Below are 18,150 nucleotides of genomic sequence, written 5' to 3' on the forward strand. Positions count from 1 at the left end.
CCAAGTTAGCCGGTCTTGGGCGCGGGCAGTAGGGTTTTTTCCACCAGTTTATCTGGTGTTTTTCATCCCGCAAGCAGGCAAACCGGACCCTTGAACACACAGGGATACAGTCAAGAATACCTTGAGGCATAGGAGTGACCATTCTATCCTCGTATTTCGGTTATGAAATCCAAGCATGCTTGGAAGGTTGTGGGTCTTAAAGGCCTGTTAAAGCCATTGGGATAGGATAGGAAAGTGGTCTCTAAATAACTCAACTATTTTATCTGCTTCTGTCACCTCGTCACCACTAGCACTCATTAAGGTTATTCTTCCATAGTCATCTGTTCTCACATCAGTCTCTGTCACATGTAACACAGCAGTAATAACTTCACTTGGATGATATATCCTTGCAAAGTCTCTAAATAACTCAACTATTTTATCTGCTTCTGTCACCACGTCACCACTAGCACTCATTAAGGTTATTCTTCCATAGTCATTCTTCCTCTAACTTACCACGTAACAAAAGAATTCTTTAGGATTTCCTATAACCTGCTCAGCTAGTTTCTTTTCATAATCTGATTTTGCCTTCCTTACATGCTGGTCACCCTTCTTGCCTAATCCTTGTACTGTTCACGAGCTTGCTGGTCACCTTTTTCCTTATATGCCCTCCACAGTATTTTCTTTTCTGCAGCTCATGCTTAATGATATTACTCATCTGTCTAATTCCTACCTGATTAACCTTCCTTACCTAACATATACAATTTAATATCGCTTCCTCTAGATGCTTCTCAACTATCCTCCATGCACTACTAACATCCTTTCCTTGCAGGTTTTCATCCATGATTTTACAGATGATTCACAATATGAATTGTTGGTATTGTTGCACATGGGACTCTCTATGAAGTCTGAAGACTCATCATAGGAGACCCAAACTATACACCTTATACCTCTCCTTGAACATGCTCACTGACAGCCCATTCCACTCATTCACCACTTTCCAACTAAAAAACCTAATCCTGAAGCCCTTATTTCAGGATTAGGTTTTTCACTTAATTTTTAGTTTTCAGAGATAATCCTTTTGTTCTGTTTCTCTAGCCAAGTGCTACAAAATTCCATCTATCATTCCTGTAAAACCTTTTTAGCAACTTAAATATTTCTATCACATCAACTCTCTTCTACCTATCAATACCTCCTGTAAGCCACAAACCCTCAATCTACTTGCATAGATAACATGCCACAGATAACTCACAATCTTGGTCATATGCATATGGATCCTCTCCACCACTTCATCATCCTCAAGAAATGATATGTTATCTTTGCTTGCTAATGTTTCCTTATGAGCTATGCTATCTTTGCCATGAGAAGAAGTAACTATCCTCATCAGAGTGCAGACTGAAGTATATAAGTGATATATTATGCAATTATGCAATAATAAAATTTGTACAGTGCCTGGTATGAGGCTGATTCTATGGGCCAAGATAACAGATACAAAGTTATAGTTGTTTCAAATTCATATTGTGAAACAACTGCAAACAATCATTTTTAGCTATATCAAAATAAGGGTAAAAAAATTAGGGGTAGGGAAGATAAATCAAGGATTTGTCTGTGTTTGAGGGTGCTGATGATTCCTAGTTTTTGTGTTGAATGATGGTATGAATTTTTATATATGTATTGGCTTGTGTGTGTAGGTTTGTGGTAGATAATTTTTTGTAGCTAAAAATTATCTTGCCACAATACAAGGGTGATCTAAAAAGTTCTCGGCCTCGACCATAGATGGCAACACTATCGGAAAGATTTTTTTTTTCAAAGTTGGTACGTCTCGCATAAGCATCTATGTGAAATTGCAAGTCATTCTATCAAGTAGTTTGTTTTATACAGCTGTCTGAAGTAAAAATGTTGTTTGTATCCCTTGAAATGGATAAAATTGAGTATCTTGTGGTTATAAAATTCTTTGTAAAAGAAGGTTTAACATCAAAAGAAAGTCATTCAAAGTTCATAAAAGTTTATGGACACTCTTCCTTCGTTTCCAACAATTAAGAAATGGGCTACCGAGTTTAAACATGACCGTACCAGCTTTAAAGATGATCCACGTGAAGAACGTCCAAATAGTGTAACAACATCAGAAATCATTGATCAAGTGCACGATATGGTATTGGATGACCGATGAGTCAAAGTGCATGAAATTGCTGAGACTACAGGCATTTCAAAAGAATGTGTAGGATATATTTTGCATGAAGAATTGCATATGAAAAATCTTTGTGCAAGATGGGTGCCACACTTGCTCACAGCAGATCAAAAACGCACTTGCCAGAAAATTTCTGAACAGTGCTTGGAATGTTTTAACAAGAATAAAACTGACTTTGTGCATCAATTTATTACTATGGATGGGACTTGGATTCACCATTACACACCAGAATCCAAACAGTGGATAGAATCCAGCTGTTCAGCGCCAAAGAAGACAAAGCTGATTCCATCAGCAGGAAAGGTCATGGCATCAGTGTTTTGGGAGGATGCTAAAGACATTTTTTTATTAATTATCTTGAAAAGGGTAATATTATTTTGATCTTTTAACCAAACTAGACAAAAAAATTTGTGAGAAAAGACCCAGTTTGCAGAAGAAAAAAAATCATCTTTCATCAGAACAATGCACCACAAAGGTGTTTTGGCAATGGGAAAATTAAGGGATCTGCACTATGAATTGTTGGAACATCCACCCTATTCCCCAGATTTGGCTCCCTCTGACTTCTATCTCTTCCCCAAACTAAAACTCTTCCTCACTGGTCAATGTTTTTCGAAATCGAAAACAACAACTCTCTTCCTTTTCTAGACACACTTGTCACACTTCTTCCCTCACGCTGCCTCTCCTTCACAGTCTACCACAAACCTACACACACACACAGGCCAATACATACCGCCATCCAACACAAAAAATAGGCATCATCAGCACCCTCAAACACAGAACCCTAACAATGTGCTCCAAGGAACAAGTTCTGAACCAAGAATTTGATTTGAAATTATTAACTAAAACATTTGTAAAAAAAATGGCTACAATAAAAAAAAAAAAAAAAGTTCACAAGTCCTCCATAAAAGTACCATTAAAAATAAAAAATATTACAAGAATGCCATAACTGTACCCTACATTAAGGGCATTTTGGAAAAAATAGATAGAACACTACTTAAATATAACATTAAGAGAACTTTCAAACCCCCAGCAAAATTAAGAAATTTACTTAGCTCTTCCATACCTTGCCCACCCAAGAGTTTACAATTCAATGGACCTGTAACCTATCATATTTAGGGGGGAACAGGACTCAATCAGAAAAGATGAACACAAATGCCACATTAAATACCTCTGCTATGGTAAAACAAGCCAGTCAGACCACGCACTCCAAATGTGCCACAGATTTGACTGGAAAGGTACTAAGTCCCTACAATGCACCAAACCAAAACCTGGTTTGAAAGAAAATTCAAAGAAGCTTGTGAAATGCTCAAACATCATCCAAATCTGAACAAAAATGGATTAATTATTCCAAGAATATTGAGGACCATTCTTCAACCCATATAGCAACCAGAATAACCCCCAAACAGAAGAAAATCTATCTCAATACGAGAGGACTTTAGAAATTGTTTAATGTAGTTCCATTTTTTTTTCTTCCCCACCAGAGGTCAGGCTAGGGTAAATGATTAACATTTATTAGATTCATCTTACTTTTGTATAGTGCTGTGTCATGTAGCTTGAATCCTGCACATATGTATGTTTTCCTGATGATGACTTCAATACAGAGGTCAAAACGTCGAATGCTCTTAATGTTAAGTAAAGTAATTATTCTAACACATGTGTTGTGTCTCCATAAATTCTTCACAGATAATAAATAAATTTGATAAGAGTGGGCAACCCTGAGTGACTCCTTTTTCTACTTTTAATTTGTCTGCTTTTATTTTATAAGCAGACAAATTACATGACAGTTGCTTTGGTATCTTTATAATAATTTGTAATAAACATTTGTAGTTCAGAATCTAGCTTGACAGATTTTAAGACGTTTATCATTTTGTTCCTGTCAATGGAATCAAATGCTTGTTTGAAGTTAAAACTGCAGTATATAGGTAAATTGTATGCCCAGTACTTTTCAGCCAGGTTATTAACTGTAAAAATATGGTCTATAGTAGACCTTCCAGGTCTGAATCCTGATTGATCTTCTAATGTCTCATTCATTAAAGTCTGGATTCTATTTTGAATAATGTGTGTCAAGATTTTATAGCTGATTAGCAATGTTATGGATCTATAACTTTCATTTATCTCCCTTTTTGAAAATTGGTATTATGATACCTGTCTCCCAGACATCTGGAATTTCACCAGTATATAGTATTTGGTTAAAAAGTTCAAACAGGAAATTGATGGCCATTATGCCACCATATTTCCAGTTCAGTAGGAAGTTCATCATAACCAGGTGATTTAGATAAATTCATTTGGTTTATTGCATTCAAAATTTCTTCTTTTATTATGAATAGTGCTTTTTCTCTTTCTCAAATGCTTGTTTGAAGTATGATGCAAGTGGGTGAGAATGCCATTCACTGTAAAAGTAAATGAAACTATAAACATGAAAATCCAGAATTAATGCTGAAATTTCAAGATGCCTGTTCATTCATGTTTTTCCAGTCTTCTTCCCTCTGGAAAAGTATCTGGTAATATTCTTTCTAATTTTTTTTAATCTCTTGAATTGTTCCAGTTTCAATATTGTTGAAAGATGAGGTTATTAAACAAAGGAAACAGCAGGAAAAGAGAATGCAAAGGAAATAATGGGAAATAGTACATTGACAACAGAAACCACACATATCAGACAAAACAATAACAAGGAAAAAATAAATAAAGAACTAGGTGATAATAAGAAAGAAGAGAACCAAAAGAGTATGAAATTATAAACATGAAAATTCAGAATTAATGCTGAAATTTCAAAATGTTACAAGTGCTTAAAGTAAATGTCACTTTTTGAAATCTTCCTAATGAACTAATATATATATGTCATGATGTGTACCATTAAAATTAAAAGTGAAAGTAACATGAAAACTTTGGCAGTCAATCAAGTTTATAATTGGTCATTTCCAATTATAAAAACCAAGGGGACAAGTGATGAACAGGTAGCATGCATAGTCAGCCTGGGAGGGGAGAGTATAAAGTACTGTAAATGTAAAAGTAAATAAAAGTAAATTCAAAATTAACTAAAATTAAATCATTCTGTAGACAATGGATGTTTCTTCTATGGTTAGTCATGCTAGACAATAAATCAATTTTAACGATATGCATGTCTGGATAGGTTTAGAATGGAAGAAGTATTATTTCTTATCAGGAGCATAACAAAAATTATGAGTTCAAATAAGGAAAATTATGACAATCTGAGTAACTATTTCCTGGAAAGAAAGTTACTCAGTTAAATACAGGATGTCCCATAAATTTACAAATATTTCAATAATTCATAAAAATTGTAAAAATTGGTAAATTAGAGTGTGGTTTGCACGAAAGTGAATTGCAAGGAGGAGGATTTTTTTGGCATGTGTGTGTGTGGGGGGGATTAGTTCAACATTTCAGCAATAGAGGGTGGCAGCAGTGATGTGAAGGAAACCATTAAGTATCACTACAGTAACTGTTCAACGTGTCCACTGGCACAAGAAATTACATGATGCAAGTGGGTGAGAATGCCATTCACTGAAGCATGGAGTACATCCAGGTGGATGCAAGAAATTTTTGGCGAATGGCATCTTTTAAATACGCTGAGAACTTAAAATAGCCCCGCAACCAAAAATCTACTGGTGTCAAGTTTGGAGACCAGGGGGAAGAGGCATGCGGAGTTCCAATTATGACTGATGAGTTGTTCTTGACCAAATGTGCTGATGAGAAACTGCTTCATGGGAGATGTGATATGAAGTGGCACCATGTCCTACATGAACATAACAATGTGAAGAACATTTTTTCCCGCAAGCATAGTATCACGTTTTCGTGTAGAAGTTGTGAGTGGTGCTGTGGATTTACTAAGCATGTCTTTCAACTTCTTGTTGCACATGGCTCTTCAAAAAAAAAAAAAAAAAAAGGATTCGCAATAATGGATGCAGCAAAGCTGCACCAAACAGATGTGGTGAATGCAATGGCTCCTCTGTGTAGGCGTGTGGATTGTCCTGCACCCAAATTCAACAATTATGCATATTAACTGTTCCATGCAACGAAAACTGTGCTTTGTCTGTCCAGAAGATGTTGTACAGCTATTGTGGATCCTTTGTGACTTTTGTCAAAGCTCATGTTGCAAATTCCTCCCACTTACTGGTATCACTTAGTAACAGCTGGTGAAGAGATTGCAGCTTGTATGGATACAAGTTTAACACAACATGAAGGATGCAGAATACAGGTGTTTTTGCTATGCTCATAATTATTGCAGTTTCCTGTGCACTGTTTACACCGCTTGTTGATTCTGCCACTAGGGCATTCATTTGTGATACCACAGCACTGGTATGGGCTTCGAATAACACTGGTCTGCTGGTGCGAGGGCGATCTCACAAACTCCCAGTTTCCTCAAAACATCGTATTAGAGACTGTAGTTCAGCACGAGTGTTAAGACCTCGATCTTTCTTCATTCTTTCCTTTACGACTGATTCCCTGCCTACATAAAATAACTTCACTAACAATGCATTATCCACCAATGTCAGCATCGCAGCAACAAACCTTTCTTTTCACAAAAATATTTCTGTTTGCACCAAAGACTGGGAATTCGCATGCATTCATTATGAGCTGCCGGCAGTACACTCCATGTTTTATAGGACTCTCATTTTCACGTATCTCACAAACAAGGCATGCGATACAGAACTCTCTATTGGTGAAAATTTGAACTAAATTTTTTTCCTTGCCAAAAAAATCCTCCTCCTTGCAATTCATTTCATGCAACCACACTCTAATATACCAATTTTCCTGATTTTTATGAATTATTGAAATATTTACAAATTTATGGGACACACCCTATACATTATTTATTATATATTATAGAATATTTAACTGGTAGTGGAGTTAGCTGTTTTAAGTATATAAAGACAAAGTAGGAAGGATAATTTTATGTATAAGATAGTGCTTGAATAAGCTTGGAAATAATATGGATGAAACAAGAGTACAATTTTATGTTAAGAATAATACACTACTCAACCTGAAAAGGCTTCTTAATTACAATTCTTCAACACTAGCAAAAAACTGAATTATTTTTATTATTATGATTATTATCAATTAATAAATGCACATTATCAACTGACCGAAAATAATCTTCAGGATAGTTAGGTGGTCTTTTTACTCCTGGAACACTACTGTAACCAGTACTGCGAAGAAGTTTACACACATCATCAATGTTTGAATCTAAACTTGAACGCTGTGCACTAAAAAAAAAAAAAAGCAAGCAAGCAATTCAGAATTAAATAACAGCAGCCACACTTCTCTCCTTAATACTGAAGTACCTTATAAAGATATTTACATGATACTTTAATGATGAATTGTAAGTGAATCAGAGCAAGTGATGTTCACAAGATATATATATATATATATATATATGATAAAGATACCTTATCATATATATATATATATACCTTTCCTTACTTTTTTCATTATAAACTAACTTAACCTAAGCTGTTATAATTTCTATTGAGAATGAAAACCTATAAACATGTTTTTATTACATTTACCAGACTCCTCTAGGAATTATTCACTTTAACCAATTAAAAGTGATCAATTCTTGTAAATTATTCACTTTAACCGGTAATTATTAATAATAACCGGATTTATCACTTTAACCGTAACACATACACCAGGTTCATAGCTTTTAGCAAAATGGGAACTCATTTGTTCAACAAACTCTTCTTCATTTGTCACCCTCAACATCATCTGCAGTCAGCAGAATTATCTTTCATATTAATTCTTTCTTTTACTTGCAGCATATTGACAGAATTCTTTGGGGTTATCTTTAGCTTGCAGAGCCAGTTTGTTTTCATACTCAGACTTAGCTTTCTGTACAACATTTGTGACTCTTCTGGCCTGTTGCTTATAATTTTCATAACAGACATCATCCTGATACACATGGTATTCCTTCCACATCATCCTTTTCTTACAAATCTCTTGCTTGATAAGATTACTCGCCCATTTGATTCCTAAGTATTTTTATATTTAAGTATTTTTTAAATGCTTCACAAGAACTGTCAGTATTTTTCCCATCCAGTAACCAATACCATTATGCTGAACTCAGTATACTCCTCACTTGGTCATAATTTCCTGCTTTGTAGTTCAGCACATAACCTTTTCTGAATGGAACATTCAGAAACTTAGCCACTTCCCGAGTGAGCACCACATGATCACTGTCACCAACTGGAGGCAGAATAGTTACACCTTTAACTGAAACACCCTCTGACACTACAATCAAATCTAACACTCTTTGACCTCGAGTTCCTTCTGTCACATGCTGCTTGAGTGGACATGTTCCCATAGCATGAAAACCATTCTATCGTCAAGAGACACTATACTGCAGAAGCAAGAAAAACAAATAGTTTTATTGTATCACTAAATACAATACAGTTTACAGCCTATGCACTATATTTAATAACACTTCAGTGTAATTAGAGACAACTGGAATGACGCTTCGTAATGAAAATCACTCTCCTCCCATAGACACTATGCTGCATAAATGCAAAAAAAAAAAACAAAAAAAAACCAGATTTATTGTAGCACTAAACATAGCCTAACTAAGCACATTTGCCCTAACATCCTCTTTCAGATTTTCAGTTGTAGAAAATATGTTAACAGCTGTTTATATTGCAGCCCTTGGATACAAAAATTGCACAATTTATGTATAGCAAATTTTCTAAAGCAAATAACAATGCACACACACACACACACATGTATATGTATCTTTCAAGTTATATACATACATAACTTTAAATCAGTTCGAATTACCTTTGAATTTTCGATATCATTAAGATACTTCACAAACATCAATTTTACAAATAAAATCTACTAAAAAAAGTCGCAACTAACATGCTTCATAAGCTTCGTGAAAATGCAACTGCCCAACGCAGAAGCAGCATACATAAAGCTAGTATCCCCACCCCACCCACCCAGAGGTTTATGAACATGCAGTCGCTGCTCGGCATGAAAATGTTAAATGAAAAGGCCAAAAATTCAGCCAATAATATGATTTGGATATAGACTCACTGTTGTTACTCACTGAAAAATTTGAGAAAGCATTAAACTTTAATGCTTTAAAGTTTAATATTAATGCATTAAACTTTAAACATTAAGTCCTACATTATACCAGTCTTAAATATTCTAGATGTCACAATATACTGAAAATATTGATAATGCAATTTGGTACAAAGCCAATTAGATTTAAATAAACTTCTTCAATTTCTCTAACAAAATACAGTATTAAATTTATAACAACTGAAATTGGAAGAAATGAACTGTTTTTCAGATGTTATGATAAACAAAAAACTCTAAGGTGGTATAGATCTAGGAGCAGAGAGAAAAAAAAAAAAAATAAAAAATAAAAAAATAAAACATGATTGTATTTGTTACACGTGTAATTTACCTTATACAGGACACGCAACTCCTATCAGAAAAAAGGAACATGGCACATTAAATTTAATAACTATGATAAATCTTTTTATGATCTTGCCCTGAATACTCTATATAGAACTGACTGGAAAGGCACCTATTTTTTACATCACACACCAAAAAAAGATATGAGCACAAATTTAAAGAGCCATGTAAAATTATTATCAACCACCCTAATCTTAACAATAATGATAGTCTAAAAATCCTAAGAATATGGATGCCACATATTCTATTCACATGAACTCTTAGAACAAAAGTTTATTACAATTAGGACTGTAGTAATCCAGGAACTCAGCTTTAATATAACAAACACTTATGTTAAATTATTGATTAGGCCACCAATATTGCTGTATTAAAAGTATTGATATGAATTTGTTCTCTGACCATTTGTTCTTATAAATAGGATATAGCTTTGATGTAGTTTTTTCATTTTCCCCCACTAGAGGTCAGGCCAGCAGAATAATAGTTGATCAAATCATTATGCCAAAGTGGTGACACTGTTTGAAATGTTAATATAGCTCGTCTTTGTGTGTGTATTCTCGTGGAAAGGCTTAGACATTGGTTATGCATTTTTAACTAAATAATTTAAGGAAATTACAACGTCAACTAGGATATACATTAAAATAAATTTTAATATACTTCAATATTTCGGCAACGTCACGTTGCCATTTTCAAGAAACTTAAGAACAAGACACGTGTATGCAGGCACAACAAACAGTAATGAGGAAGAAGCAGGAAGCTATTATTTCTCCTAAAGTCCTGATGGTGTCCCCTAGTGGGCAATGTTGGTATTCTTGGGCGATTGGGCTGAAGGTCTTCTGATGTAGGTTTCCCAAATTTGAGGCAGTCTCATGCAGCCAAATTTGTTGAGGTTTGGATTGTTTCTTAGAGCTGAAGCTGATTCCATGAAAAGCCTTTCATATTTGTATTTACTATGGTGTTGTTGTAACGTTTCTTTGTCTTTTATTGTACAACGGTTTTATTTTTTTTATTCAATCTTTTCTACCTAAACCTCCTTCTATATTAACCTTATCAGCTGCACTATTTATGTTGTAACCTTTTCTTCCTTATTATAACTATCCTACCGCTGCGCCATTTATGTTATGTCGCTTCTTCTTATTCACACTTATTTTAAACCTTTGTTGCTTTATCTCTGTAATACGCTATCGGGTAGCACGTGGTACCTCTGAGGGACAATGGAATTTCCTCGAGATCGAGGCAGTACCAGAGTATCAGAGTGTCTAAGATTTACCTCTCGTAAAACGCCAAGAAATTTATTTGTTTCGCTGCGCCATTTAGTGCTATTAGATTATTAAACATTAACAACCAAGAGGTAATCTCAGGACAGTACTTAAGGATACCTATTAACTCTGCAGACGTGGCCAAAACATACCCTTTTCAAATATCCCTTTTAATATCCCGCATAGGTTCGCATTAATATTTTATAAGCGGTGCATCGGATTCCAGAAATCACAGAAAGTCTTTGTTGGAATCAAAAGCAAGGTTTATTATACTCAAAGTTGATACACATAATAACATTAAATCAAATTCCATCTTAAGGGAGTTTCAGACAAGGCATATAAAATTCAAACACTACTATTACACTTATAAAATAATATACAGTAGCTTCCTAAAGTATGAATTATATTAACCTTCGCTAATGCATTAATCATGTACTATTATCACAATCAATCTAAGACTCCGTAGCTCTGTCAGACTACACAAGATAACATTCATATCTTTCACAATCTCTTAATATTATGCCAATTCTTTACTCTAAACATATCCTTGATTTCATTCAATATAATGGGGAACTTTAGCACAATGACAGATAATAAACATAAATTCAATATCCTTCTAAAGTCCTAGCAATACAACCTTATCCTATATCATTAATGTTCCCTTTTATAACATGTTAACATGGCACAAATCTTTCATTCATATTCAGTGAAACACAAACAAAGTCTACTTATCTTCCTTTATGGCTCTTTATGGCATCAAAGTTCACAGGAAACTGGCCTTCTGTGGACAGCCGGACTTTTCCGCGGAGATACTATAGCCGAAACCCGCGACTGCCGGTACCGGGCACTAGCACCCTTCCTCTCCAAGAGGGGGGGAACACACCAGAGATCCAGGAGAAAAAAAGCCTTGCTACAGGGTCGCATGACCCTTATATTACCCTCCTCTTTCTCGGTGTTTCTCGCCCCTTTTGATGTCCAGCGAACTACTACGTCACGGCGTCCATCGTCTCCGCCGCTAATCGCACGTACGATGACATCATTGTTTATTCGGGGCGATCCGCTCCCTCGCGTAACCTTTGGACTTGACTCCCTCCCCGCAACTGTTGAATATGTGCTTACATTCATAATTCTTTTACACAGGTTAATTTCTAAACCTCTGGTAATGTTTTACATTTTCAATACTAAATTAACCACGTTCGTGAATGGCACACAATACATACTTATTTAACCTTTTCATAACAGAACACACTTGACACATATATACACATTACTTATTTTACACTTAGAGGCAATTTATCTATTTATTGTATTTATCTCATTCTTTTGTTTGGAAAAGCATGTTAGACTGTGATAAGATAGGAATTCATAAATTTCCACTCTATCACAATCTAACAGTGTATTATTGTGGCTTTCTTCCACCGTATTCTATGGCAGGTATCCAGCACATGGTCAGCAAGACCAGAGTGGCTGTATTGGTGAAACCAGATGTAGTCCTTGTGTTCTGAAATTCTGATATTTGCTGTCCTGCCTGTTTGGTCAAAGTAGGACAGCTTACAGCTGCAAGGGACCTGATATACACCAGGTAGGTCTAGGGGGGAGGTTGGTCTTTAGTAGAGCAGATAAGGGATGCCAATTTTTTATATGGTCTGTAACAAGAAGTTAAGTCATGTTTTTTAAGATTTTTGTAATTTTTTCCGAGGTGCCTCAGATATAGGGTGTGGTGATGGATTTAGAGTAATCCTTGTTGTAAGGGGGGGGGGTTACTGGTTTCAATATTTTTTGGATTTTTTTGGGGGGTAGCCATTGGCTGAGAAAGTGTTGAGAATGTGGTTTAGTTCTGTGGTTAGGGCATTGTCATTTGAACAGATAAGTTTAGCCCTGTTGTGTAGTGTCTTAATGACTCCATATTGTTGCGAGGAGGGGTGGTGGGATTGTTGGTGAATGTATCTGCCTGTATGGGTGGGTTTTCTATATATTGAGAAAACCAAGGTTCCATCAGGCTGGCGGGTGACTAGTGTGTCTAAGAAAGGAATGCAGTTGTTTTTTCTTCTTCCAGGGTGAATTTGATTCTGGAGTGTTAGTTGTTTAGGTGGGTTAGGAAGGAGAGGAGTGCATCGGAGCCATGTGGCCAAATAGCGAATACATCATCTACATAGCGAAGCCAAACAGTTGGTTTTTGTGGGGCAGAGTTTAAGGCTTTCTCTTCAAAAGTCTCCATATAAAAGTTGGCCAAGGGTGGGGAGAGTGGAGAACCCATGGCTGTCCCCTCTATTTGTTTGTAGAATTTTCTTTGCCAAACAAAATAGCCTGAGTTCGTTGTGAACTGAAATAGGGCTGTGATATCAGGAGGAAATTTAGCTTGGATTAGCTCTAAAGATTCTTTGAGTGGGACATTTGTGAATAAGGAGGAAACATCAAAACTGACCATTATGTCAGTGTGTTTGAGTGTAAGGTTTTCTATGCTGGCTTTGAAGTGGGCTGAGTTTTTTATGTGTGAAGGTGTGTTGCCAGTACAGTGCAAGAGAGCTTTGGCCAAATGTTTAGCTAGTTTGTATGTGGGGGAATCAATGCCATCCACTATGGGACGTAATGGCACATTTTCCTTATGTATTTTTGGGAGTCCATAAATACGGGGCGGTATGGAGTTAAATGGTTTTAATTTGTTAGTGATTTCCACAGGCCAAGCAGTGACCTTCTTAAGGTGCCTGTGGAGTTTTCTAATTTGTGAGTTGGTGGGATTGTACTCGACAGGGAGGTAAGTAGCCCGATCTAACAATAGAGCTTTCAGCTTACCTGTGTAATCCTTTTGGTTAAGCAATACTGTGGCATTCCATTTATCAGCTTTGGTGATTATTATTTTCTTGTTTTTCTTTAATTCTAGTAGAGATTTAATTTCCTTACTGGGCATGTTAGCTTTTGATGGTTTAGCTTTGGTCAGAACACAAGCCACATCCAGTCTAATATCGTTGGCGACGTGGTTTGGAAGGTGTCGTATCCTGCGTTCAATTTATATCAAAATATCTTCAGCAGGTATTCTTCTGGGCGCAATGGCAAAGTTGTGGCCATGCTCCAGATGTCGTATAAAATAGACCAAATTTCGTGGCTTAAAGTGCTTGAAAGGTCATCTTCGAGTGCCTGGATAGCTAAGTTAGCATCATTCAGGAAACGGCGAGGTGTGGCGATTTGTTCTCTGAGTAAGGCTTGGCTGGCACGGTTATAAATACGAAGAGCCTTTTGCGAAGAGAAATAGCTTTAATTTCATTTTACCGTAATGGCGTGCTTTACATGCGATATCATCTCCATGGATTATCGTAATTCTCGTGGAAAAGCTTAGACGTTGGTTATGTATATTTTACTAAATAATTTAAGGAAATTACGTCAACTAGGATATACATTAAAATAAATTTTAATATACTTCAATATTTCGGCAACGTCACATTGCCATTTTCAAGAAACTTAAGAACAAGACACGTGCACACAGGCACAACAAACAGTAAGTGAGGAAGAAGCAGGAAGCTATTATTTCTTCTAAAGTCCTGATGGGGGCCCCCCCTAGCTGGTAATGTTGGTATTCTTGGGCGATTGGGCTGAAGGTCTTCTGATGTAGGTTTCCCAAATTTCAGGCAGTCTCATGCAGCCAAATTTGTTGAGATTTGGATTGTTTCTTAGGGCTGAAGCTGATTCCATGAAAAGCTTTTCATATTTGTATTTACTACGGTGTATTATCGTGACTTTCTTCCACCGTATTCTATGGCAGGTATCCAGCGTATGGTCAGCAAGACCAGAGTGGCTGTATTGGTGAAACCAGATGTAGTCCCTGTGTTCTGAAATTCTGATATTTGCTGTCCTGCCTGTTTGGCCAAAGTAGGACAGTTACTTTGGCCAAACTTTGTGTGTGTATATATAAATATATATGTGTGTGTGTATGCTCCAGATGATGACCTTAAAATATAGGTTGAAACATCGTGAAATTAAAGTAATTATTCCTAACGTGATTGTAGTCTTCAAATTTACCAAAATGAATTATGGATTCAAAGTTATGGATCCAACTCAACATTTGGGTTAGAAATAAAGCACTTGATCAAAGACTAGAGACCAGAGATATGAGAGTGCTGATAAAAATTAGGAGGAGTGAACAGATGGCACCAATTACAGCAGAGTACTGGTGTATAGTTATGATAGCAGTGACTATTGCAAAGGATGTAGTAGAGTTATTTAATGAGTAATTTATCAGTGTATATCATACTGATGTAAATAATACCATGCAGCATGTAGGAAGGGAGGTAAATATTAGAAGAATCAGAGGTATATCAAGTGCTGATATCATTAGATATTAATAAGGCTGTGGGAATGGATGACGTATCACCACATATTTTAAAGGGATGTGCAAAAGAGTTAGCTATGCTCTCGACCAGGATTATTTAATAAAATTCTTGGATTAGAGAAGGTTCCTAAGGAGTGGAAGGAAGACAAAATAGTACCACCATTCCACAAACATGACCCTAGGATAGAAGGTTATATCTGCTGTTCTAGTCAAAGTACTAGAGAAGTTGGTTAGGAATAGAATACGAATGGATATTGATGAACACAGGATTTTTTATAGTCAGCATAGGTCTATAAAGGGTAGGTCTTGTTTTAGCAATATACTTGTGTTGGACAAGGGAGATTCACACAGAAATAGTCTTGGACTGTGCAAAAGCATTTGATAGATTTCCTCATCATAGGGGTTCAAAAGGGAAAGATGCAAAACATATGATCTTCTCAAGCAGGATCACCTAGCCTCTCCTCCCTAATCCAACGCTAACCCCATGAACCCTGGAATCGGTGTAACTAAGTGGAAGATTGAGTACTAACTCCAGTGGAAGGTTGGTCAGGTACAAATGAGAGAAAGGAAACTCAGGGCAAGATTGGAGATCTTAAGGTGGTAGCCCCACCACCAAACTAGGCTGCGAATGGCCAGTATCCAACCCAGCTGAATCTTTTCTTACTCCGATGTCTCAGGAAAGAAGTAACCAGACTCTGAAAAATGACTGACAGGTTAACAGATATGAGAAGGAGAAGGAAAGGAAAAGGAATTAAAATAAACAAGAATATCTGGAATGTTGTTACTTGGAATGTCAGGAGTATCCATCACAAATATCAAGATCTAGACAAAACCCTAATAAAAAGCAATATCAAATTAGCAGTAATAACAGAAACAAAGAAAAAAAAAAAAAAGGTTCAGATCAAACAGACAATTACATTCTATATCTACAGCAGAGTCAAAAAGGAAGAAAGAGCAAAAGCAGGAGTAATGATTTTTATTCACAAATCAATTTAAAATATCACTTAAATATTTAAGTGATATTTTTTAAATTGATTTGTGAATAAAAATCAGTCCTATTTCCTCTGAGGCAGAGGAAGATAACAATGCCTTTCATTCAGATTTACAAAAAATAAAAGATAAAAAAAACCCAAATGATTATCGTTTATTAATGAAAATAAACCATCAATGGGAGATTTCAATGCCAGTGTAGGGAACATTCCGCTAGGTACAAATACAGGAACAAATGGTGCAACCACATGCAACAGAAATGGATACAGACTCAGGAATTTTTCCACATATAATGACTTAAAAATAACTAATATTTTTTCAAGCAAGACTGCCATAAATTCACTGGGGAAACAAGAAACCTAAAAAACCTATTATTATATAATATATTATATAATAGATTATATAATAGCTAATAGGAAAACAGATAATATGATACTAGATAGCCAGGTATTTAGAAGTGCAGAAATAGAATCTGATCATTACATGTTAAAAGGGAAATTAAGAATATATCCAAAACGGTTTAAAATTAACCAAATTAATAATGCTAAAAGAAATCTCCAGGAATCTTTAGAGTTCAACTCTTGGATAATAAAAAAAAGGAGATTGGTGTCAAGGCTAGCTGGTGAACGGACGTGCTATCGGAGAGCTCCTGAGAGATTTGTGTTTTTTGTTGATTTATTGGTGTTTTGGATTCAATTTAATGGACTTAAGTGTTTAATTTTGGTATATTATTGGAGCTTTATTAGCGTGGTTAGTGTACTAAAGTGTTTTATAACATAATCTATGTCGGGAAGTCGCCGCTAGATGAATTCGTAATGTGTAGTGTTAGTGCAAGCTCCAGATAAGATAAGTATCATTTTCAGTTATCGATACAAATTACTTAATATTGTGTAGTTTTGTTTTGTTTGCCTTGCGTATTTTAGTGCGTCTATTTTTGGTGTGTTATAACGTATAATTTGACAAAACACGTTACAGATAAGTATGGCACCTGTGCGAAGGAAAATAGTGGCCAGTAATGAAGGTTCGCCATCGTTATCAAAGAACGGTAGCATAAAAGAAATGAGTCAGTGTACTAGCTGTGAAATGTACGCTTTGCGGAGTGCGGTCGGAGTGTGGTTAGATGATAATAAAGGATTGAATGTGTGTAGAAAATGTAGGGAGAATGCGGAGAAGTGTATTTCGGATCGTGAGTGTGATATTTTTGTCAACCTTCAGAATGAAGGAAATAGGGATATGACAAGAAACGGCAAGGTTGTACATGAAAATTGTGAGAGTGTGAATGATAGTATAAATGGTTTCTCAGAGAACAAAAAAGATGAGATAGATGCATTGAGTGAGATCGCGTTGTTGAATAGTGCGATAGAAAGAGCAAAACAGCAGCTAGAGTGCATGAACAAAAGTAGACTGAATGAACCAACCAATAATAAAAGGTATGAGAGGAAAAATAGACGTATGAATGTGAACATGAACAAAATGAAGGATAGAGTGCTGTATGGAGACTCGTTAGTACGAGGTGTGTTAGTAGAGGATTTGACAAAATCGTACCAACCTGGTGCGACCATAAAGGACGTAACTGCGTCTATTAGAGAGCAAAAGGAAAGGGTGAAAGAAATGATTGTTGTGGCAGGTACGAATGATTTGAAAGGAGATAAAATGGAAATGATAGACAACCTGAATGAATTGTTTGAGGTAGCAAAAGAAAAGAGTGAGAGAGTTAGAATGATTAGTCTTTTGCCACGGTATGACAGTGAAATGTTTAAAAGGATGGCTATAATTGCAAATGACTTTATGCGTGGGTTATGTATGACGAGTGGTGTGGAATTTGTGGATGTGTGGAGTGAGTTTGATGGGCGAAAGGATCTATATAAGATGGATGGCTTGCATTTGAATGGTTACGGTGTAAGAAGACTTGAGAAAGTGTTGCTGAATGTATAGTGGATGTGCAAATTCAGGGAAACTAGATTTGTTAGGGGGGGGGGAGTAGAGAT

General features: G+C 36.0%; 1 protein-coding gene across 1 annotated transcript in view; it reads right to left on the reverse strand.

The window, feature by feature from the left end:
• Strump (WASH complex subunit strump) overlaps positions 1-18,150 on the reverse strand; it is a 292,034-nt gene that overhangs the window by 218,513 nt on the left and 55,371 nt on the right. The window contains exon 6 of the mRNA XM_090410831.1: positions 7,264-7,383. Within this exon, the coding sequence (XP_090266957.1) occupies positions 7,264-7,383 (120 nt within the window). The remainder of the gene's footprint in view (positions 1-7,263; positions 7,384-18,150) is intronic.

Source organism: Typopeltis vanoorti, chromosome 20, assembly GCF_054136105.1.
Source record: "Typopeltis vanoorti isolate ZY-2024b chromosome 20, IOZ_Tvanoo_1.0, whole genome shotgun sequence".
NCBI classification, from domain to species: Eukaryota; Metazoa; Arthropoda; class Arachnida; order Uropygi; family Thelyphonidae; genus Typopeltis; species Typopeltis vanoorti.